The sequence below is a fragment of the Nomia melanderi genome, chromosome 6 (assembly GCF_051020985.1).
Source record: "Nomia melanderi isolate GNS246 chromosome 6, iyNomMela1, whole genome shotgun sequence".
Classification (NCBI taxonomy): domain Eukaryota; kingdom Metazoa; phylum Arthropoda; class Insecta; order Hymenoptera; family Halictidae; genus Nomia; species Nomia melanderi.
In genome coordinates, this window is record NC_135004.1 from 1,231,663 (window position 1) to 1,254,274 (window position 22,612).

General features: G+C 35.8%; 2 protein-coding genes, 3 non-coding genes and 1 pseudogene across 5 annotated transcripts in view; 1 reads left to right on the forward strand and 5 right to left on the reverse strand.

Annotated features, from left to right (window-relative positions):
• LOC116427642 (uncharacterized) overlaps positions 1–22,612 on the forward strand; it is a 188,695-nt gene that overhangs the window by 66,331 nt on the left and 99,752 nt on the right. The gene's annotated exons all lie outside the window — the stretch shown is intronic.
• On the reverse strand, positions 224–343 carry LOC116432328 (5S ribosomal RNA). The gene has a single exon (XR_004236108.2). It is a non-coding gene; the product is annotated as a 5S ribosomal RNA (ribosomal RNA).
• LOC116432327 (5S ribosomal RNA) lies at positions 6,775–6,894 on the reverse strand. Its single transcript, XR_004236107.1, has one exon. It is a non-coding gene; the product is annotated as a 5S ribosomal RNA (ribosomal RNA).
• On the reverse strand, positions 10,760–10,879 carry LOC143174662 (5S ribosomal RNA). Its single transcript, XR_012998882.1, has one exon. It is a non-coding gene; the product is annotated as a 5S ribosomal RNA (ribosomal RNA).
• On the reverse strand, positions 19,037–19,154 carry LOC143174667 (5S ribosomal RNA; annotated as a pseudogene).
• Positions 19,683–22,556, reverse strand: LOC143174605 (uncharacterized). The gene has a single exon (XM_076368340.1). It carries the CDS (start codon positions 22,554–22,556, stop codon positions 19,683–19,685), a length of 2,874 nt encoding a protein of 957 aa, XP_076224455.1.

Genomic DNA, 22,612 nt, shown 5'->3' on the forward strand with positions numbered 1-22,612 from the left:
TAGACTTTCGTAACAGGGACGCGATGTTGCAAATAAATAACTTAATTATTTAGGTAACAAGAGAGTGTAGCTTCTTTTATTTCTAGTGTTTAAGAATTGGATATGTAATTTAGTTTCTTTTGTTGAAGATTTAAAAGAATTCTTCGATAAGTATTAAATACGGTAATAGTCATGTTGAAAGAATTTTGAACATTTTATTATTTCTTGATATAAAAAATAATAATGCCAACATTACACGGTGTTCCCAGGCGGTCACCCATCCAAGTACTAACCGTGCCCGACGCTGCTTGACTTCAGTGATCGGACGAGAACTGGTATTTTACAGCGTGGTATGAACGTTGATGAAAACAGAGATTCGCGAATCAAAGAAATTGGAGCAAAGGTTTATAGTGCAATCATACTTGAAAAGCTGTTATTTACAGATTCTAAAGGAATTGCAATATGTAATTAATCTATGTGTACCATTTGATCTACGTGACACACTAATGAAGGGCACTAGCATCACCTCGTGATTCTTTGATTGACAGAACAGTCACCTTTGTTTTTTGAGGGGAAACAAAAAGAAATAATAACAAATGAATGAAAGTACTCTAGTAACAGTAAGATTCTGTAAAATACAAGGCATTAGGTTAGAATCAAAATACTGATTAATGTTTCTTTCGAAGAAAAAAAAAGTATGCCAACATTACACGGTGTTCCCAGGCGGTCACCCATCCAAGTACTAACCGTGCCCGACGCTGCTTGACTTCAGTGATCGGACGAGAACTGGTATTTTACAGCGTTTTTTTTAACGTTTTAAAAATTGTTTATTTAGGGCTTTTAAATAAATATTACAGGATAACTTAACTTTAAATAAACAAAAAGTAATATATGGTTACGGATTATAATTTTAGACTTATACGGTTAAGGCACCCAAATCAGTCTTATTCGGGACGGGTTTCATTTTACGAGGAGTGACTCTGATTCACCCTTCGTTTGTACTTATTTTTTTTTTTTTCAGGTACGTTGCTATTACGAGTATACAGAAACTTACTTATTTTAATAATGCTCCCTAAAATGCCCTCATTAAAAAGGGAACTAGCATATGTATTTGCAGCTTATAAAATACGAGTGAAGAAGAAGGGAGTGATAGAAATAGTGAGGTATATACAATGGTAAGGAGGAAAGGAGTGAAAGAGAGAGGGAAATAACTTACATCTATCTTATGAACTATGGTTACATTTTTAACAAAGAATTACTAAATCTATGTGGAGACTATTTACAATATTTACAATCATTTGGTTTGGTTCATATTTACTTAAGCTATATTGCACCTTAAGATTAGCGTTATGGGGGTTTATATTGGTCAGCTAGCCACCAGTATCTCTTACAGTCAGTTTTCATTCTTTGTGATTCTACCTGGTCCCTTTGCGGAATGTCTGTATTATATACAAGTCTTTGGAGGTTGAGATTCACTTCTTTAAGGGGGGATTGGTAGGTAATAGCTTTTTTTGACATGTGTCTGGGAGTGTGGTACAACAACGGCACTGCGTTACTATTTTGAATGTATCCATTTTTATCCAGAAATATAAACGCTTCTGGTGGGATGAAGCCTGAATTTAGCGAATTTCTAATGTAATTTTCGTCGGGGAAGGCGATCGGGAAGATAAGGCTATTATTTTGTATTTCTGAAACTCTGGCAAAATAGTTCCTAACTAATTTTATAATGAAGTTATCTATTCTGTTTACATTCGCTCGGTTGTATATTATGGAGTTTCTAATATATTTTTTAAAATTCGAACTTTCTGACCTGTATATGCCCACGCATGCTCTGAGGCACCGTCTTTCGAATACCCTGAATCGTTCCATTAGAGATGCTCCCGTGTTGTACCACATCTCACAACCATAAGTCATTATTGGTCTTATTAATGCCTGGTAGCAGATTATTTTTACTTTTGTGTTTAGTTTTCTCGAGTGGAATATTCGTGCATTTGCTGCAAATGCTTTTTTGGCTTTGCCCAGTTGTGTTAAGGGATGAACATTTAATAAAAATCTATTGTCCAGTAACATTCCGAGATATTTGACTGCTGTTTTGTTTATGATGGGTTTCTCGCCTCTTTCAACTCCTACAAGTTCAAAGTTTTTGTGATATTTCTGAATGGAATAGGAAGCCGATTTACATGATGGTCTGAATAGTATAGACTCACATTTGTCTGTGTTGACTTTGAACTTCCAGGCCTTATAATAATTAAATATTTTTTTGATTGCAATCTGAAGAGTAGCTTGGACTTCTTTGGGGGAATTATCTGCTCTATAAATAATAAGGTCGTCAGCGTATGCTAGCAATGAGCAGGATGTGTTATCGGGACCGAAAAGTTTTAGTATGTCGCTTGTGTAAATATTAAATAGGATTGGGGAGTTTATTGTTCCTTGCTGTAATCCGTTATTGATTTGGAAGTTAATTTGTGAAATTTCTTTCCCTAAGCTGGTCTGAAATGATCTGTCGCTGATCATGTTCTTTATTATTTTAATTAGCATTAATGAGAACCCTTTTTTTTTTAGTTTATAAATGAGGCCGTGTAGCCACACGGTGTCAAACGCTTTTTCCAAATCTACCAGGCAAGCACCAACGCATTTGTGGCCATTCAGTGCCCAGCAGACATCTGATGCGAGTTTGTTAATTGCATGTATTGTGGAGTGGTGTCTACGAAAACCATATTGATTCTCCGGAATTATTTCTTTTTTATGGCATTCTTCTATTATAGCGTCGTTTATTATTCTTTCATATACCTTACCGATGTTTGATAATAAGCTGATAGGTCTATAACTAGAAGGATTAGATTTATCTTTTCCTTTTTTCAGGATAGCTATGGTTTTTGCGTTTTTCCACTCTACCGGAAAATATGAGTGGTTTAACATGTTATTAAATAATATTGTATACAGGAGAATTGTGTTTCTCGGTAGGTTTTTCAAGGCAATATTAGGAATGTTGTCGTTTCCAGCCGATTTTTTACTATTTAAGCATTTGAATTTCTTTTCGACTTTGTAGAGGTTTGTGAGGTGCATTGAGGCTTCGTCGGTTGGTAGCGGGATAACTGCTGAATTATTATGATTAAATGTGCATAATGTTGCTGGTGATTTTGACACTAGTTCAGTGTTAATTTTACAGTATTCTCTTTCGATTATATTTCTAAATTTGGGGTTATTAATTTCCGTGTTTTGATCGTTGACTTTGGAATAGTAGGCTCCTAGTAAGTTTAATTTTTCGATATTGTTTTTTACCCAAAAATTATTGTTTCCGTCTATGTGTAGGGTTTTTGGATCTATGTTGGCCCTGTATAGTAGATCTGTATCCTCTGCGCTTATTTTAAGTGCCGGGATAGTTAATGGTTCTTTTTTCCTAAAAATTGAGTTGATGTCGGGGAACGTTTTATGGGATTGTTTGGGATTTATTTTGCTGATTCTATTGAACCAGTAATTATTGACCTCTTTGTCGATCTCCGTTTTTATTTTTCTCCTTAATGCTTTGATCCTGCTGTTTATAATATGTATTGAATGTCTAATATGGGGGCCGGCTGCCATCGTTCTACGAATACTGCGAATTGTTGCTATTGCCTGTGCTTCCTCCTTTTGTAGTTGTTTAATTTTTCTGTTGAGATATTTATCTGTTGAATTCGCTGTTTGGAATTTTGGTACTGTTTGCTCTATTGTTTCTAGAATTTTAATTTTTATATCATTTAGGTGTTGATCTATTTGTTTTATTGAGAGATTAGTATTGGATGGTATATCTGGATTGTATTTGCTTAGAATATTTTTGAATTTTTTCCAGTTAGTTTTAGCAAAATTGAATCTGTGTTCATTTTGAATGTCACGTAAGGCTAGTCTCTGGTCCGAGATATTAATGACTGCTGCGATAGCCTCGTGGTCACTTGTGAATGGGATTGTTTCTAGTTTGTTATGAGCTGCATTTTGGAAATTTATTCTTGCATCGGCTAGAAAAAGATCTATAAATGATCCATTTCGGGGATATGATGGAAATTCTGAGTGGAGCAGGTTAATTCTGTATGTTACATCATTTTCGTCGATCCAGTTTTTTAGAGTATTTCCTCTATTACTGTTTGAGGAATTAGACCAAGATGTGTGTCTCGCATTAAAGTCGCCTGCTATAATATAGTATTTCGACGTTGAACTCAAGTTTAATTCCGTGAATAACTTATCCATTTCGTTTTTAAATTGGGTACTGTTGCTTTTCCTTGCGTAAAAAGCTACTATAATTAATTCGTGGTTACCGGCCAAACTTGTTTTAATCTTAGTTGTTTCAAGTGTATTGTATTGTTGCGTGGAGTCGATTATAGAGTGATCTATTTTTTTGTTAATTAAAATTGCTGTCCCTCCTCCCCCGCTATCTGGACGATCGTTTCTGATACAGACATAATCTTTAAAGAATAGTGTATGTTTCTTGTTTAATTTTGTTTCGTTTAACAAAACTATATCGGGCTTCTTTTTATTAATTAAGGTTGTTAGGGCTATTCTTTTGCTATTGCTTACTATTGAATTTACGTTTAATGATAGAATTTTTAATTTTAGTGGTTCTGAGTGAGTGTTAATGTTGGTAGCCATTGAGAAAGACTTCTATTAGGTGATTTATTTGGTTACCTATTTTTTCAATTTTTTGTGAGAGTGCTCCTACTATTTTTTCTAATTTTTCGGTTCTATCAGTTAAGTTATGTGGTTGCGACTTGAGTGGTGGGATGGACTCGATTGGGTATTTAGTTTGGGGGTGGGGGTGGCTGGATAAAGCTATACCGGTGGTGTTATCGTTTAAGTCGGATTTTTGCTTAGTGTTTTTTAGTATCGCGGCGTATGGTATACCCGGTATTACAGATGCCGGGTTGGTAATAATGCGGGGACTATTGCTTTTATTCAATGTTTTATGTAGTGATATGTTTTCCTTGAATTTTTTATATTTGGGACAGCCCCTGTATGATGCTGGGTGTCCGAAACATCTGCAGTTAACACAATATGGTTTTGGGTGTTCATTTTTGTCGGAGATATGGTTTGTTTTGCACTCACCCGGATTATGGTGTTCTGCGCATTTTACGCAACGATAATCTAGATTGCAGTTAGTAGCCGAATGACCATATCTTTGGCATCTTCTGCATTGCGTTAAGTTTGTTTTCTTTAATTTTTCCCATTTTATTAGGTGATGGTGAACATATTTGATATCGTTTAGTTTTGATAGGTCACTGTTAGCTGAGATTTGAGTTAGGAAAAAGGGCAGATCTCTGTTTTCTTTTACTGATTTTGCTGTTTTGAATTTGTTGACTTTAATAAATTCGATTTGTTCATTTGACATAGATTGAAGTTCCTCTAAAATTTCATTTTCGTTATAAGAGTGTGGGAGGCCTTTTAGTAAAAAATTGTGATTTTTTTCGCTTTTCGGTGTGAATGTATAAAAATTAGTTTCTGCGTTGGCAAGAATTTCTTTTACTCTATTAAAATCATTATGAGAGTGTAACTGTATTATGTGCTTTGCTTTGTTTAAGCGCTTGATATGGAAAGATGTTTCTTTCATATTGTTATTTAATAATTTTACTGACTCTTTGGGGTCCTGGAACATTACGTTTATGGGTGGTGGTTTTTTGAGCATTGTTGTATTACTTGTCATACCTAAATTATTAATTTCGGTGTGCATTCTGGATTTCCTTGAGGTTGACGGACTACTGTTACTTCCGGGTCCTGCTGGGTCTAGTGGCTTCTTACTTGGGGCCGGTTGGGTACTTGCGGAAATGTTACGGTCCTGGTTGGTCATGTGTGCGGGCTGGGTACCTGTCTTCTGTCTTCCTTCTTTATTGTTTAATGGGGGGTTTGTCCCTCGCTGCGAAGGTGGTGTTGGCTTCTTGCGTGTCATTGTTGTGAATATTTCTTTTTTGGCGTCCTCTTTGTCTTGGATTTTAGACTTTTCCTCTGGTTCCGTATCCATTGAATTCTCGTTCGCAGAGTTTTTGCCGTCCTTCTCGATTAATGTTTTCTGCGAGGTGGCTCCGTACAATTGTTTTTGCAAGCTGCTGATCATATCTTGTTGTGCAAGAGCTTGTTGGTTTAATTTCTCATTTTGGGCTTTTAATTCTTCTATTAATTGGCGCATGTCTGTTAATACTTTTGCATTTTCTTCTTCATTTCGTTTGGTTGTGGCTTCATTTTTCGGTATTTTTGGATCCGCCATCGGGATGTGTGAATTTTTTCTCTTTCCTATGCCGGAAAGATTTTTACTGACACTTTCTATAGCGTTGAGGTTTAGTGAACCACTTTTTTCCATATTTATTAACTTCTTTATTACTTCGTTAGGTATTACTTTTACTTTCTCTTGCTCCATGTTGATATGATCATGATGCGTTTCTTCAATATTTTCGGTTTCTCGTCGGGAGTCCCCGCAGGGCCCCTTTGACGGGAAATTTAAATCTGCCACTATACTGTGTATTTTTTTGTTACTTCCCGCTTATGCAGAATATTTATAAAATAAATTATGCGTTTCACTGATTTTTTGTCACCACTTGCCCTGCGTTTGTCGTATTTCCGCTGCACTTCGGTTACGGTCATTAACACAGGTATTAGGCACGTCTTACCTGGACGACCACTTGTGACCAACTGGTATTTTAGGGGGGGGGGGGAAACAAAAAGAAATAATAACAAATGAATGAAAGTACTCTAGTAACAGTAAGATTCTGTAAAATACAAGGCATTAGGTTAGAATCAAAATACTGATTAATGTTTCTTTCGAAGAAAAAAAAAGTATGCCAACATTACACGGTGTTCCCAGGCGGTCACCCATCCAAGTACTAACCGTGCCCGACGCTGCTTGACTTCAGTGATCGGACGAGAACTGGTATTTTACAGCGTGGTATGAACGTTGACGAAAGTATACATTTTTGAATCAAGGAAAATTGTGCAAAACTTTATAATGAAATCATACTTGAAAAATCGTTATTTATACATATTGGAGCAATTGCAATATGTAACTCATTTTTGTTTTTCCAAGGGAAACAAAAGTAGATAATAACGAACAAATGATAGTACTCGAGTAATAGTAAACTTCTTCAAAATATAAGGTGATTAATGTTTCTTTTGAAGAAAAAAAAAGTATGCCAACATTACACGGTGTTCCCAGGCGATCACCCATTCAAGTACTAACCGTGCCCGACGTTGCTTGACTTCAATGATCGAACGAGAACTGGTATTTTAATGTTTATTTATGGCTACAGAATTATTTAACAATATTACAAATTTTAAATAAACAAAAAGTCGTTTAGAATTGGTTTCGCTCTAGAGACTTATACTATAATGCGTTCAGTCTTTTACTTTAATATTTGTTATCACGATAGATAATATTTAATTTTCGCTCGTTGTACTTTCCTTATTACTAATTAAATTGCTTTGGTCAATATGGATATCGTATTTTAGGTAATACTCCCCAAAATAGCCAACAAAAAGGGAGCTAACGTCACAGTGTTGAACTTACAGCTAAGGGTGAATAAATAAATGGTAAAACTATATACAAAAGAAGATAGAAGAAGTGAGATAGGAACTCTTACGAGTAATATTAATACTAACTTGCCTTTGCGCTTTGTCTTATTGTAATTATTGGGCAAATTTTTTGGTAGTAGATGAAAGACTAAATGTTTATATCTATTATTTGTATCAGCTATCAGACTTGTGAGTTGCTCCTTTTTTATTTGTACTTATATTCTATATGTAAATAATATGTAGACTATGTAAGTAATACAAAAATAAACTCTGCCTTTGGTTTTTTTTTCATACTAGCTAATATTGTATATTTATATCTTATCTAATAATACTACGCGATTATTTAAATAGGCACTTATTTTGATTTTAATTAGATGAATTTAATCGCGCTTCAGCCACCAGAATTTTCTGTGATCTATTTTGCTATACTCTACATAGTCTCTTTGCCGGACTGATGTGCTGTATTTAAGTACCCTTTCATATGTTTTGTCTTTTATCGACTCCTGAGGTAGATTGATTGCTTTATTGTCTTTATGGCGCGGTACATGGTACAATATCGGAATTGCTTCTTCATTTTGTATGTAACCCTGCTTATCTAAGAAAATGAAGGCTTCCGGCGGTACGTAACCTGATTTAATTGTTTTCTCTATATAGTTGTCATCTGGGTATGAGATCGGGAAAATCTTGCTGTTGTTTGTGATTTTGGCTGCTTAAAATTTATAATATGGTTTTGGTTAAGTTTTGTTTCTGATAATAACATTACATCCGGCTTGTGCTTGGTTAAACAATCCAGGAGAGTGGCCCTCCTTTCGTTCGTGATGATTGAGTTTACGTTTATTTGTATAGTGTTAAGATTTTTGATTCTCAATTTTGTAGGTGAATTTTTGTTGTGAGGTATGTCAGCCATTTTTAGTTTGGAAAATCGATATCTAGAACCTCAGCTATTAATTGGAATTTTGATGAATTTTGTTCGTTATAGGCGGCAATACTAGGTAATTGGATATTTAGCTGGGCTGTAATTACTGTTTTTATTTCCTCTATCAAGGCTGATTGCGATGAGAATGTGGGGGATGTCTCAGCATATTCCGTTTGGGTCGGAGCTTGTCGAGTGTGTATTTGTCTTGGTCTTGATACTACTTGGCTGAATGTTTTGTGTGGATTTATGTATTTATTTAGTGACTGAATCTTTCGTTCCCTATCTAATTTTTGTTGATTTTTTTTCTCTATTATTTTCTGTTTTAATTCCTTAATTTTCGGGCATCCTCTGTACGAAGCGGGGTGTCCGAAGTTTTGACAATTGATACAGTATGGTCGTATTTCCTCACCTTCCGTATCGTTACCTGCTGTTGTGAAAGAGCACTCCCCTGGATTGTGTTGAATGTTACATTTTACACATCTATATTGTAGGTTACAATTTGATGCTACGTGTCCGATGCGTTGACATCGTTTGCATTGCAGTCTGTCGCTTCTATTTATTTTTTCCCAATGCACGAGTGAGTGTAATAGTACCTTTATGCTTTTTAGATTTTCGATGTTGCTTTCAGGTGATAATTGGACTAAGTATATTGACAGAGTTTTGCCTTCTTTAAGAGATTTTGCAATTCGTTTAGAACTATTTCTGGATCGAAACCGCCTTCCAGATTTTTTAATAGGATTGATTTTATTTTCTCTTCGCTTGGGGTGTAAGTGAAGAATTCGATATTTTTGTTTTTTAAGATATTACATGCTAATTTGCTGTATTGTCTACATGAATTGTTTCTTACTATTAACCTTTTTTAAGTAGAAGTCTTTGAGAGATTCCGACAGTGCGTCTATGGTAATTTTGCATTCGTTGTTGTAAACTATAATTGGTGGGGGTTTCCTGTTTGCATTTTGGGGTAGTGAATGTGTTACCTCTGGTGACACTCTTGGTCGTTTACTGGTGATAGGTGGCTGGCTGGCGTTGGTGGGGGATCTTGGATTTCTAGCTGTCTCTGGTGTCTGCAGATTTTCTCTTTCCGGGGGGTGCTTGTTGCGGTCAAGCTTTCGCTTATAGGGGACTTGTGCCCATGAGTTTCTCTCCTCCGCAGGTATGCCGCTTTCGGGAAGTGGCGCGTTGCCGTGGGGTTCCGAGGGTACCGTTGTCTTTTGTTTTGTGTTTGCCCTTTCAGGGGCGTCGCTGTCGTTGGGCTTTTCTCTAATTTTGTGTTTTTTTCCCTTTCGAGTTGTTTAGAAAGGTTTTCTATTATTTTACTTTGGTTTTCGATCAATTCCAATAATTCCTCATAGCTGCGTTTTTTTTTGCAAATGCTGAGTGCTTTTTCTTGGGCCGCTCCTGGGTATGATTCCTCTTTTGTTTGGGTTTCCATAGCGTCGAGTTTGTTTTTATTACTTTTAGCTAAGTTTGGAGTTGGATTAATTTTTCTGGGTTTGGCCATGTTTTCAGGATTTAGCTTCCTCAGTGTCGTGCGCTACTATCGTCTTCATTTAGGATGGCCTTATTCCTCTTTATAAATTTCACGATGTCTTTAAAATTCTCTTTGGGAATGGTAGAAAATGAATTTTCTTTCTCCCTTTCCTCTCCTACTGATTGTGATGAATCATGTTCATCGGACGCGAGGTCCGACACTTCGCTTGGGGCCGAACACCCCACGGGGTAGTCCGAGCCACTTATTTTAAATAGTTTTCCTTTCTTTTTTTTTTATTTTATTTTTTTCTTAGTTCGAATCTCTTAGTAGCACCAACATTTAATCCACTAAAGATCACGATAGTCTTCTTTATTGAATGGCGAAGCACAAATTGGCACTTGTATTTCGCATTGACACTTTGCTTGAGCACTCTTTTAAGGGTTATGCAGGTAAGAAAAGCACAGCTATGATCACGTCCGTCACCTTCGAAGGACAACGGTGGATTCGGTATTTTATAGCGTGGTATGAACGTTGACGAAATTAGAGATTCGTGAATCAAAGAAATTGAAGCAAAGATTTATAGTGCAATCATACTTGAAAAGCTGTTATTTACAGATTCTAAAGGAACTGCAATATGTAATTAATCTATGTGTACCATTTGATCTACGTGACACACTAATGAAGGGCACTAGTATCACCTCGTGATTCTTTGATTGACAGAACAGTCACCTTTGTTTTTTGAAGGGAAACAAAAAGAAATAATAACAAATGAATGAAAGTACTCTAGTAACAGTAAGATTCTGTAAAATACAAGGTATTAGGTTAGAATCAAAATACTGATTAATGTTTCTTTCGAAGAAAAAAAAGTGTGCCAACATTACACGGTGTTCCCAGGCGGTCACCCATCCAAGTACTAACCGTGCCCGACGCTGCTTGACTTCAGTGATCGGACGAGAACTGGTATTTTACAGCGTGGTATGAACGTTGACGAAAACACAGATTCGTGAATCAAAGAAATTGGAGCAAAGATTTATAGTGCAATCATATTTGTAAAACTGTTATTTATAGATTCTAAAGGAATTGCAATATGTAATTAATCTATGTGTACCATTTGATCTAGGTAACGCACTAATAAAGGGCCGTAGTATCACCTCGTGATCATTTGATAGATAGAACACTCATTTTTGTTTTTCGAAGGGATAGAAGAAGAAACAATAACAAGTGAATGAGAGTACTCCAGTAATAGTAAGATTTTGTAAAATACAAGGTATTAAGTTGGAATTAAAATACTCGTTAATGTTTCCTTTTAAGAAAAAAAGAAGTTTCTTTGACTTTGCAAAAAACTTTGCATGTGCCACTGATCTAACATTCACATACATACGTGAATGAAGATTCCATCCGGTGAATCTTTGTGCGTTAGAATAACGTGCCTTAACAACATCGTTAACATGAGTTAGCTGGTTGATGACACAAACGTTCGTTCCAGAAATAGGCAGTAGAGAACAAAAAGAGGTTTTAAAATCATTGGCAGATGCCTGATCTATGATTTTGACGTCAAGGTGGGAGTAATCAACCGGCTGTATTCTAGGCTCCATCCTCAACAATCTGGAATATCAGTGAATTTCGAACAGATATAGATGAGTCTATCCGATAAGGACTGTACCTTAATACTAAAGAAAATAGTGAAGCAGATGAGAATAAATACAGTAAGAATCAAAACTAGAAAGAGAATTTTAATATGCAGAGAGTGCCGAGTACAGTTCGAGTGCGGTAGAAGTGGAAGCTGCTCAGTAGTCGCTTCGCGGGAGAAATTTTCCATTTACGAAACTGAGTCCAAGACAAACATCTAGCTTGAAGTGCAAGCCTTGGTAAATCTTGGGTTGTAATGCCAATATTACACGGTGTTCCCCTTTCTGATATCATATTATTTATCGGACGAGAACTGGTATTTTACAGCGTTTTTATTTTGAAATTGTTTAGTTACAGACAGAAATAAATTTTACAGAATATATATAACTTAAAAAATAAACAAAAAGTGTGTTTAACTAACATTAAGCTTAAGACTATTCAGTGTCAGGCACTTTTGTCAGTCTTCTACAGTTTCTTATGTTTCTTAACGAGGAATGAAAATGGATTTCCTCTTCCGATACATTTACTTGGGTAAAAAATAAGCGGAATTGCACTTAGTATTTGATATTGTATGATCCCCAAAATACCCACAAAAAGGATCCTAAGCGACTTAGTATCTTAGACGCTAAGAGCTTAGAAACTAGATAACAGAATATGAAATATAAATAGAGAATATAAGAGCTACTATGGTACAAAGGATAACATAAATAGAAGTTATACTATTGTGTGTGAGATCGACCTTTAATACCATTATTTCGACTACTTTCTTATCTAGCTTAATATTATGTGGAAATTATTTACAATCTAATGCTAATGATCTTAATATTTACAGAACTGTTTGTGGTTTTGCGCTACCATTCCCTATTTGAATTTAACCACCAGTACTTCCTCCTATCTAAGTTTTGTATTTCTTTTATATCTCTTTTTGGGATTGTCGCGCTGTACTTAAGGCTAAGATTAGTTAGATGACTATTATCTGTGGAAGAACAGAATGGAATGGCTTTTCTCGCTCTGTGTCGCGGAATATGGTACAATATAGGTACTGCTCTGTTGTTTTGGATGTATCCTTTTCCATCCAAGGTAACAAAGACTTCGAGTGGAACGTACCCTGATGTTACCTCTTTTTGGATGTAATTTATGTTTGGGTAGGGAAAGATTAAGCTGTTGTTTCGAATTTTTGTAATGTTGACAAAGTAGTTTCTAGTGATTTTAATGATGAAGTCAATTCTGCTTATATTTGCTTTGTTGTATATATATTCATTACTATGGAACTTCTTGTAATTTGAATGGGATGATCGTTATGTATTTAGACAGGCTCTAAGGCAGCGTCTTTCGAATATTCGCGCTTTCTTCATTAGGGAGGCTACTATGTTGTACCATATCTCGCGACCGTATGTCATTATGGGTCTTATTAGTAATTGATAACATGTGAGTTTTACCTATGAACGTTTTTCTTGCTTTTTCTAACTGTAAGAGAAAGTGGTTATTTAAGAGGAATCTATTGTCAAGGGTTATACCTAAATATCTAACTTGGTCCTTATGTGTGATGCGGCTTTTTCCTCTTGAGTCTCCGGATATTACGAAGTTTTTGTATTGCTTTATTATGGATGGTCCTGCTACTCTGCATGATTGTCTGAATAAGATTGTTTCGCATTTATCTGTATTTACTTTGAGTTTCCAGGCACTGTAATATCGGAAACTTTTGTCTAATATTGTTTGTAGGGTTACTTGTGTTTCCTTAGGAGTTCATCCTTCATTGTAAACTATTAGGCCGTCGGCATACGCGATGAGGGAACAACCTGTTTTTTCCTTTCCAAATAGCTTCAGGACGTCGCTGATGTTAAATAGTAAAGGGGAATTTATTGTCCCCTGTTGTAATCCATTTTTAATTTGAAAGGCCTGACTAGATAGTTCGTTTCCCGTGCAAGTTTGGAACGTTCTTTCTGATATCATATTATTTATTAATTTGATGATTGGTAGTGGAAGTTCCTTCTTTTTGTGGTGTTCGAAGTGCTGTCCATTACAGTCAATGCACTTACGTAATCGAATTATCAGCGAGTAAAGAACTTTTTCCAATCTTTCTGTGGTTATTGCAGCACATGCACTAATAATAAGTTCTCGCATATCTTCCACTGTCGTTGATGGTTCGCGATAAACTTCATTTTTTAATGTTCCCCAAAGGAAATAGTCCATCGGCGTTAAATCTGGTGAGCGAGCTGGCCAACCAATGTTACTACCACGTCCGATCCAACGGTTAGGAAACATTCTACTTAATACTTGCCGCGATTGCCGAGCATAATGTGCTGGACAGCCGTCATGTTGATACCACATTATTTGACGTATTAAACATGGTACATTTTCTATAGGCCTGGCAGTATTTCAAACAAGAATGTGGAGTATATTTGACCTGTTAGTGATCTTTCAGTGAAATATGCCGTACCAAACATTCAAATTGCACCTGTGTTGGTGGTCAACTTCACAAAACCAATGTGGGTTCTCTGTTGCCCAATAATGTATATTTTTTGTATTAACATTTACGCAATTTGTGAATGTGGCTTCGTCAGTCCATAAAACAGTATGTACAAATGTACCACTTGAATCTTGCATCTGGTGGAAAAACCACTCATAAAACTGTACGCGTTTTTCAAAGTCTCGTCCATGTAGCTTTTGATGTACTGACAGGTGATACGGATGAAAGTTCTCCGAATGAAGAATATGCACAACACTGCTTTGACAAATGTCCATACCACACGAAATCTGCCGTGTACTGATATGCGGATTATGGGCAATAGCTGCTAAGGCTGAAGTACGACATCCTTCGTTATTTACAATTTTGCGATACCTTTTACGTTTCTGTACATTAAAATTGACATGTTCTTTGAGTCTTTGACTAAGCCTAAAGAAAGTAGAATGCAAAGGCTGATTTCGATCAGGATACTTAGCTTGGTACAAGATCTTAGCTCTTATAGCATTTTCTTCACACGCACCTCAATACGACTTTAACACTTACTGAGATACTAATTAGGCATTTCGTGTTGATGATTTCGAACATCTAACAGGGAACTTGTTTACAGACATGACCTGCCATCGTAAACAAAGTCGTGTTAAGAATCACGTTGACTAAGCGTATTCCTAATAGAAGATTATTAATTTGAAGATATCTCAGTAATTATTCATTTGAAGTCCAACTTTGTGTAATACTTTTTTACGCAAAATTTGATGATTTATCCGAATTCGAAAAAAATATTAGACATTCTATTTAAGGCATTAGACATTCTATTTCCCTAGATACCATGCAACTTTTGTTTCAAACATTTTTTCGTACAACGAATACCTTACGAGTTATTTGAGGTCGTCATGTTAGGAGAATCACCCTGTATATTAATCTGTTGAGCCATACAGTGCCAAAAGCCTTTCCAAGATTCACCAAGCAAGCTCCCACGCAGGCTTCTCCGTTCAGTGCCCAATTGATGTCTGAGGATAGTTTGTTTACTGCATGGATGGTAGAGTGGTGTTTCCTAAATCCGTACTGGTTTTCCGGGATGATGTTGTCATTTACTATTCTTTCGTAGACCTTTCCGATGTTGGGCAGTAAGCTAATTGGTCTGTAGCTATTGAGATTTGTTTTGTCTTTTTCTTTTTTTAATATGGCTATCTTTGCTGCTTTCCAATAGTCAGGGAAATGTATTTGATTCAGCAAGTTATTGAAGAGTATAGTGTAGGCCTGTATTATGTTATTGGGCAGATTTTTTAGTATAAAATTTGGAATATTATCATTTCCTGCAGATTTCTTGTTATTCAGTTTTCTGAATTTCTGCTTTACTTGCTTGAAGTTGGTGAAATATTGTGTTAGATTATCAATGGGAGAGGGTGACAGGGAGGCGTTGTTTTCGGTGAATTGGAAAACTGTATCTGGAATCTTTTCGGCGATTTCTGTTTCAACTTTCTAGGCAGCGATTTCGATTGTGTTTCTGAATTTCGGGTTGTGTATGGTTTCGTTATGGTTGTTGCTCTTCGAGAAATGTGCCGCCAATATATCAAGTTTGTGGATGTCGTTGCTGATAATTATTTTGTTGTTGACATCTGTATTCAATTCCGCTGAGTTGAGTTTTGCCTTCTGCAATAGTTCTATGTCGCTAAATTTGACTTTAAGAGCCGGTATTGTCAGGTGTTCTTTTGTTCTGAATATCTTGTTAATTTCAGGAAACATTTCCTTGGATTTCTTGGGATTTATGTTCTTGACTTTGTTGTACCAGTACTCGCTGACTGCTTTATTTGTCTCGATTTGGATTTTCCTCCTTCTTGCTTGTAACATTTGTTTTAGGTTGTGATTGATGTGTCTTATATGAGGTCCTACCTCCTTTGTCCTCCTGATTCTATTTATTAGTCTTGGTATTTGTGTTTCCTGTTTTTGGTTGATTATTGTGTGGTTGATATATTTGTCTATTGCATTAGTTGGTTTGATTTTTGGTGCGGATTTATCTATGGCTTCCAAAATTTTGTTTTTTATGTTTTCTAGGTGTATCTCCGTTTGCGCTTTCGATAAGTTAGAATTAACTGTTATGTCTGGGTTATATTTGTGTAATATTTTCTCAAATTTGATTCAGTTTGTTTTAATGTAATTGTATCTGAAGTCTTCTGTATCTATTGTTTTTATCCATTGATTTTGAATTCGAATGGTTGCTATTATAGCTTCATGGTCACTGTTAAAAGGGATTGCTGTCACTTTCTTATCGCGTGCATTCATGAATTCTATTCTTGAATCTGCCAGGATCAGATCTATATATGATTCGCAACATGGGAAAGAAGGTGTGTCCGAGTGGTATAATTTTGTTCTGTATTTTATGCTTTGTTCCTCAAGTCAACTTTTTAAAGCTATGCCTCTGTCATTGTTTGCTTGGTTGTCCCAGTAGGTATGTTTGGTGTTCCAATCTCCTGCCAGTATGTAGTATCTATCCATGGAATTTAGTTCTAATTCTTCAAAAACCGTAGCTTCTAGCTTCTGTATTTCTGTAAGATGACTGTACGTTGGTTGTGTTTGCTGGGTTGTGTGCTGATTGTATATCGGATATAGTTGTGGGAGCATATGTCTAGTATGTGGAATTTCTCTGTTGGCGTAAGAGACTGGATATGCTCCTTTTGCTAAGTCTGCATAAGATAATCCAGACCTTGTGAAAGCTTGGTTCTGTATTACTCGTGGGGCATTTTCTGCTATTTGTGTCTTCTATTGAGTTTTATTTTTTAGAAGCTCTTTATATTTTGGGCATCCTTTGTATAAAGCTGGGTGTCCCATACTGTTGCTGTTTACGCAGTATGGTTGGATGTTTGTAGAGTTTTCTGCCTGCTTTATTCTGCATTCCCTTGGATTGTGTTTGGTGTTACACTTGACACATCTGTAATTCATATTACAGTTGTATGCTGTATGTCCATATCTCACGCATTTCTTACACTGTGTTATTTCTGTTTTTCTTAATTTTTCCCATCTTATAACGTGATGGCATATGTGTCTGATATTTTTTAGTTTTGATAGATTACTGTCTGGAGACAGTTGGATTAAAAATATTAGTAGTGTTCTATTTTCTTTTATTGACCTGACTGTTTTGAACTTGCTTGCTTTGATGAAGCTGACGTCTTCTTCCTGGATGGCTTGTAGCTCTTTTAATATTTCTTCCTCATCGTATGAGGTTGAAATTGAAGTTAATCCTATTCATAAGATTCTTAACTCTGTCAAATTCATTTGGTGTATCTAATTGGATTGAGTTTTTGACACTACTGATTCATTTTATTTGGTATTTTAATTGTCCAAATTCATTTTCTAATAGTTTAACTGTTTCTTTTGGGTACTGATACATTATGTTAACTGGTGCTGGTTTTACAGTCCCTTTCTTTTTGAGGCTGTCATTACTTGTGAGATTTTGATTTATTTTTGGTTCTGTTGTAGTGTTGTTCTCTTATTCAGTTCGTCTGTGTTCATTTTGAGATGGGGGAAGTGCACTTTGTTTCTTACGACCCTCTTTGTTCTTTTTTTTTTTTAGTACTTTAGTGTTTTTATTTCTGCTTGCAATGATCATATTATGTCCCAAAGCTCAGATACTGTACTTTCCTTTCCATCTGGTATTTCCATATGAAGGGGTTTGTTTGTATTTCTGTGTGGTCTTTCTGTTATAATATTTGGCTGTGGATTTAGTTTCGCTTTCTTTACAGTGCCAACTGAGTTGAGCTCTGAACTTAGGCTCTTAGTTCTATCCATGTTTTTCGCGTTCGCTGTTGAGTTTGCTGTTTTTGTTTCTCTGCCTCCTTTTTCCAATAGATTGAACTATTTCTTTTGTTGGCCCATTTATTTGATCGGGGTTAGTATTTTTCTTCGGAAGCATTCCTACCTTTCTATATTCTATGTTGATGTTTGCCACGTGCACGCACGTGGCGACATAACCTTCTCACGAAGTTATAATTTTGCCCTCCTTGTTTCTTTTGTATAGCCTTGTATCTTCAATTGTGTTGACAATATGTGTGAATTTTGCATTCGTTGGCTCTATTGCGCACTTTGCCAATTGTATTTCTGGCTCTATGTCTCAGGGAATACGTTTTATTCTGTTAACTATCCTACCACGATGTTCACCTCCGTATTTTACAGCGTGGTTTACACTTGCCGGTATTTACTCTTAATTTCTATGCTTTATAATATGCGAATATTTTGTTTACTGCCTTCTGGAGTGTTTGTTGTGTCTTATTTGGTGTTTTGTCTGCCCTTTCCAGATCAGCTAGATACGCTCCCACGCAGGCACCACTATTCAATGCCCAGTTCACATCGGAGGACAGCTTATTTATTGCGTGAATCGTTGAATGGTGTCTTCTGAATCCGAACTGGTTTTCGGGAATTAATTTCTTAGTGTTGCACACTGATAATATTTTGTTATTAATTATTCTTTCAAATATTTTTCCTACGTTGTATAGCAAGCTGATTGGCCTATAACTGCTGGGATTTGTGCTATCTCTGCCTTTTTTCAGAATCGGTAACGTTTTTGCTTTTTTCCAGTACTCTGGGAAGTAGGTATGGTTTAACATGTTATTAAACATGATTGTATAGAGCTTTATTATATTCATTTGTAGGTTCTTCAGTACTAGATTGGGTATTTTGTCGTTCCCAGCTGATCTTTCGTTGTTTAGTGTTTTGAATTTTCTTTTAACTTGTGAGGTGTTTGTGAAATAATCTGTTAAGTCTTTCGGCGATGTTGGTGACAGAGTGTTGTTCCTTTCTGAAGTATTTTACAGCGTGGAATGAACGTTGACGAAAATATAGATTTTTGAATCAAAGAAAGTTGTGCAAAACTTTATATTGAAATCATACTTGAAAAATCGTTATTTATACATATTGGAGCAATTGCAATATGTAACTCATTTTTGTTTTTCCAAGGGAAACAAAAGTAGATAATAACGAACAAATGATAGTACTCGAGTAATAGTAAACTTCTTCAAAATATAAGGTGATTAATGTTTCTTTTGAAGAGAAAAAAGTGTGCCAACATTACACGGTGTTCCCAGGCGGTCACCCATCCAAGTACTAACCGTGCCCGACGCTGCTTGACTTCAGTGATCGGACGAGAACTGGTATTTTACAGCGTTTTTAACGTTTTAAAAATTGTTTATTTAGGGCTTTTAAATAAATATTACAGGATAACTTAACTTTAAATAAACAAAAAGTAATATATGGTTACGGATTATAATTTTAGACTTATACGGTTAAGGCACCCAAATCAGTCTTATTCGGGACGGGTTTCATTTTACGAGGAGTGACTCTGATTCACCCTTCGTTTGTACTTATTTTTTTTTTTTTCAGGTACGTTGCTATTACGAGTATACAGAAACTTACTTATTTTAATAATGCTCCCTAAACTGCCCTCATTAAAAAGGGAACTAGCATATGTATTTGCAGCTTATAAAATACGAGTGAAGAAGAAGGGAGTGATAGAAATAGTGAGGTATATACAATGGTAAGGAGGAAAGGAGTGAAAGAGAGAGGGAAATAACTTACATCTATCTTATGAACTATGGTTACATTTTTAACAAAGAATTACTAAATCTATGTGGAGACTATTTACAATATTTACAATCATTTGGTTTGGTTCATATTTACTTAAGCTATATTGCACCTTAAGATTAGCGTTATGGGGGTTTATATTGGTCAGCTAGCCACCAGTATCTCTTACAGTCAGTTTTCATTCTTTGTGATTCTACCTGGTCCCTTTGCGGAATGTCTGTATTATATACAAGTCTTTGGAGGTTGAGATTCACTTCTTTAAGGGGGGATTGGTAGGTAATAGCTTTTTTTGACATGTGTCTGGGAGTGTGGTACAACAACGGCACTGCGTTACTATTTTGAATGTATCCATTTTTATCCAGAAATATAAACGCTTCTGGTGGGATGAAGCCTGAATTTAGCGAATTTCTAATGTAATTTTCGTCGGGGAAGGCGATCGGGAAGATAAGGCTATTATTTTGTATTTCTGAAACTCTGGCAAAATAGTTCCTAACTAATTTTATAATGAAGTTATCTATTCTGTTTACATTCGCTCGGTTGTATATTATGGAGTTTCTAATATATTTTTTAAAATTCGAACTTTCTGACCTGTATATGCCCACGCATGCTCTGAGGCACCGTCTTTCGAATACCCTGAATCGTTCCATTAGAGATGCTCCCGTGTTGTACCACATCTCACAACCATAAGTCATTATTGGTCTTATTAATGCCTGGTAGCAGATTATTTTTACTTTTGTGTTTAGTTTTCTCGAGTGGAATATTCGTGCATTTGCTGCAAATGCTTTTTTGGCTTTGCCCAGTTGTGTTAAGGGATGAACATTTAATAAAAATCTATTGTCCAGTAACATTCCGAGATATTTGACTGCTGTTTTGTTTATGATGGGTTTCTCGCCTCTTTCAACTCCTACAAGTTCAAAGTTTTTGTGATATTTCTGAATGGAATAGGAAGCCGATTTACATGATGGTCTGAATAGTATAGACTCACATTTGTCTGTGTTGACTTTGAACTTCCAGGCCTTATAATAATTAAATATTTTTTTGATTGCAATCTGAAGAGTAGCTTGGACTTCTTTGGGGGAATTATCTGCTCTATAAATAATAAGGTCGTCAGCGTATGCTAGCAATGAGCAGGATGTGTTATCGGGACCGAAAAGTTTTAGTATGTCGCTTGTGTAAATATTAAATAGGATTGGGGAGTTTATTGTTCCTTGCTGTAATCCGTTATTGATTTGGAAGTTAATTTGTGAAATTTCTTTCCCTAAGCTGGTCTGAAATGATCTGTCGCTGATCATGTTCTTTATTATTTTAATTAGCATTAATGAGAACCCTTTTTTTTTTAGTTTATAAATGAGGCCGTGTAGCCACACGGTGTCAAACGCTTTTTCCAAATCTACCAGGCAAGCACCAACGCATTTGTGGCCATTCAGTGCCCAGCAGACATCTGATGCGAGTTTGTTAATTGCATGTATTGTGGAGTGGTGTCTACGAAAACCATATTGATTCTCCGGAATTATTTCTTTTTTATGGCATTCTTCTATTAGAGCGTCGTTTATTATTCTTTCATATACCTTACCGATGTTTGATAATAAGCTGATAGGTCTATAACTAGAAGGATTAGATTTATCTTTTCCTTTTTTCAGGATAGCTATGGTTTTTGCGTTTTTCCACTCTACCGGAAAATATGAGTGGTTTAACATGTTATTAAATAATATTGTATACAGGAGAATTGTGTTTCTTGGTAGGTTTTTCAAGGCAATATTAGGAATGTTGTCGTTTCCAGCCGATTTTTTACTATTTAAGCATTTGAATTTCTTTTCGACTTTGTAGAGGTTTGTGAGGTGCATTGAGGCTTCGTCGGTTGGTAGCGGGATAACTGCTGAATTATTATGATTAAATGTGCATAATGTTGCTGGTGATTTTGACACTAGTTCAGTGTTAATTTTACAGTATTCTCTTTCGATTATATTTGTAAATTTGGGGTTATTAATTTCCGTGTTTTGATCGTTGACTTTGGAATAGTAGGCTCCTAGTAAGTTTAATTTTTCGATATTGTTTTTTACCCAAAAATTATCGTTTCCGTCTATGTGTAGGGTTTTTGGATCTATGTTGGCCCCGTATAGTAGATCTGTATCCTCTGCGCTTATTTTAAGTGCCGGGATAGTTAATGGTTCTTTTTTCCTAAAAATTGAGTTGATGTCGGGGAACATTTTATGGGATTGTTTGGGATTTATTTTGCTGATTCTATTGAACCAGTAATTATTGACCTCTTTGTCGATCTCCATTTTTATTTTTCTCCTTAATGCTTTGATCCTGCTGTTTATAATATGTATTGAATGTCTAATGTGGGGGCCGGCTGCCATCGTTCTACGAATACTGCGAATTGTTGCTATTGCCTGTGCTTCCTCCTTTTGTAGCTGTTTAATTTTTCTGTTGAGATATTTATCTGTTGAATTCGCTGTTTGGAATTTTGGTACTGTTTGCTCTATTGTTTCTAGAATTTTAATTTTTATATCATTTAGGTGTTGATCTATTTGTTTTATTGAGATATTAGTATTGGATGGTATATCTGGATTGTATTTGCTTAGAATATTTTTGAATTTTTTCCAGTTAGTTTTAGCAAAATTGAATCTGTGTTCATTTTGAATGTCACGTAAGGCTAGTCTCTGGTCCGAGATATTAATGACTGCTGCGATAGCCTCGTGGTCACTTGTGAATGGAATTGTTTCTAGTTTGTTATGAGCTGCATTTTGGAAATTTATTCTTGCATCGGCTAGAAAAAGATCTATAAACGACCCATTTCGGGGATATGATGGAAATTCTGAGTGGAGCAGGTTTATTCTGTATGTTACATCATTTTCGTCGATCCAGTTTTTTAGAGTATTTCCTCTATTACTGTTTGAGGAATTAGACCAAGATGTGTGTCTCGTATTAAAGTCGCCTGCTATAATATAGTATTTCGACGTTGAACTCAAGTTTAATTCCGTGAATAACTTATCCATTTCGTTTTTAAATTGGTTACTGTTGCTTTTCCTTGCGTAAAAAGCTACTATAATTA

What these genes read in the sequence shown, in the direction of transcription:
- LOC143174605 (XM_076368340.1), bottom strand. Translation starts at nt 22,556, where the DNA reads ATGGATAAGTTATTCACGGAATTAAACTTGAGTTCAACGTCGAAATAC.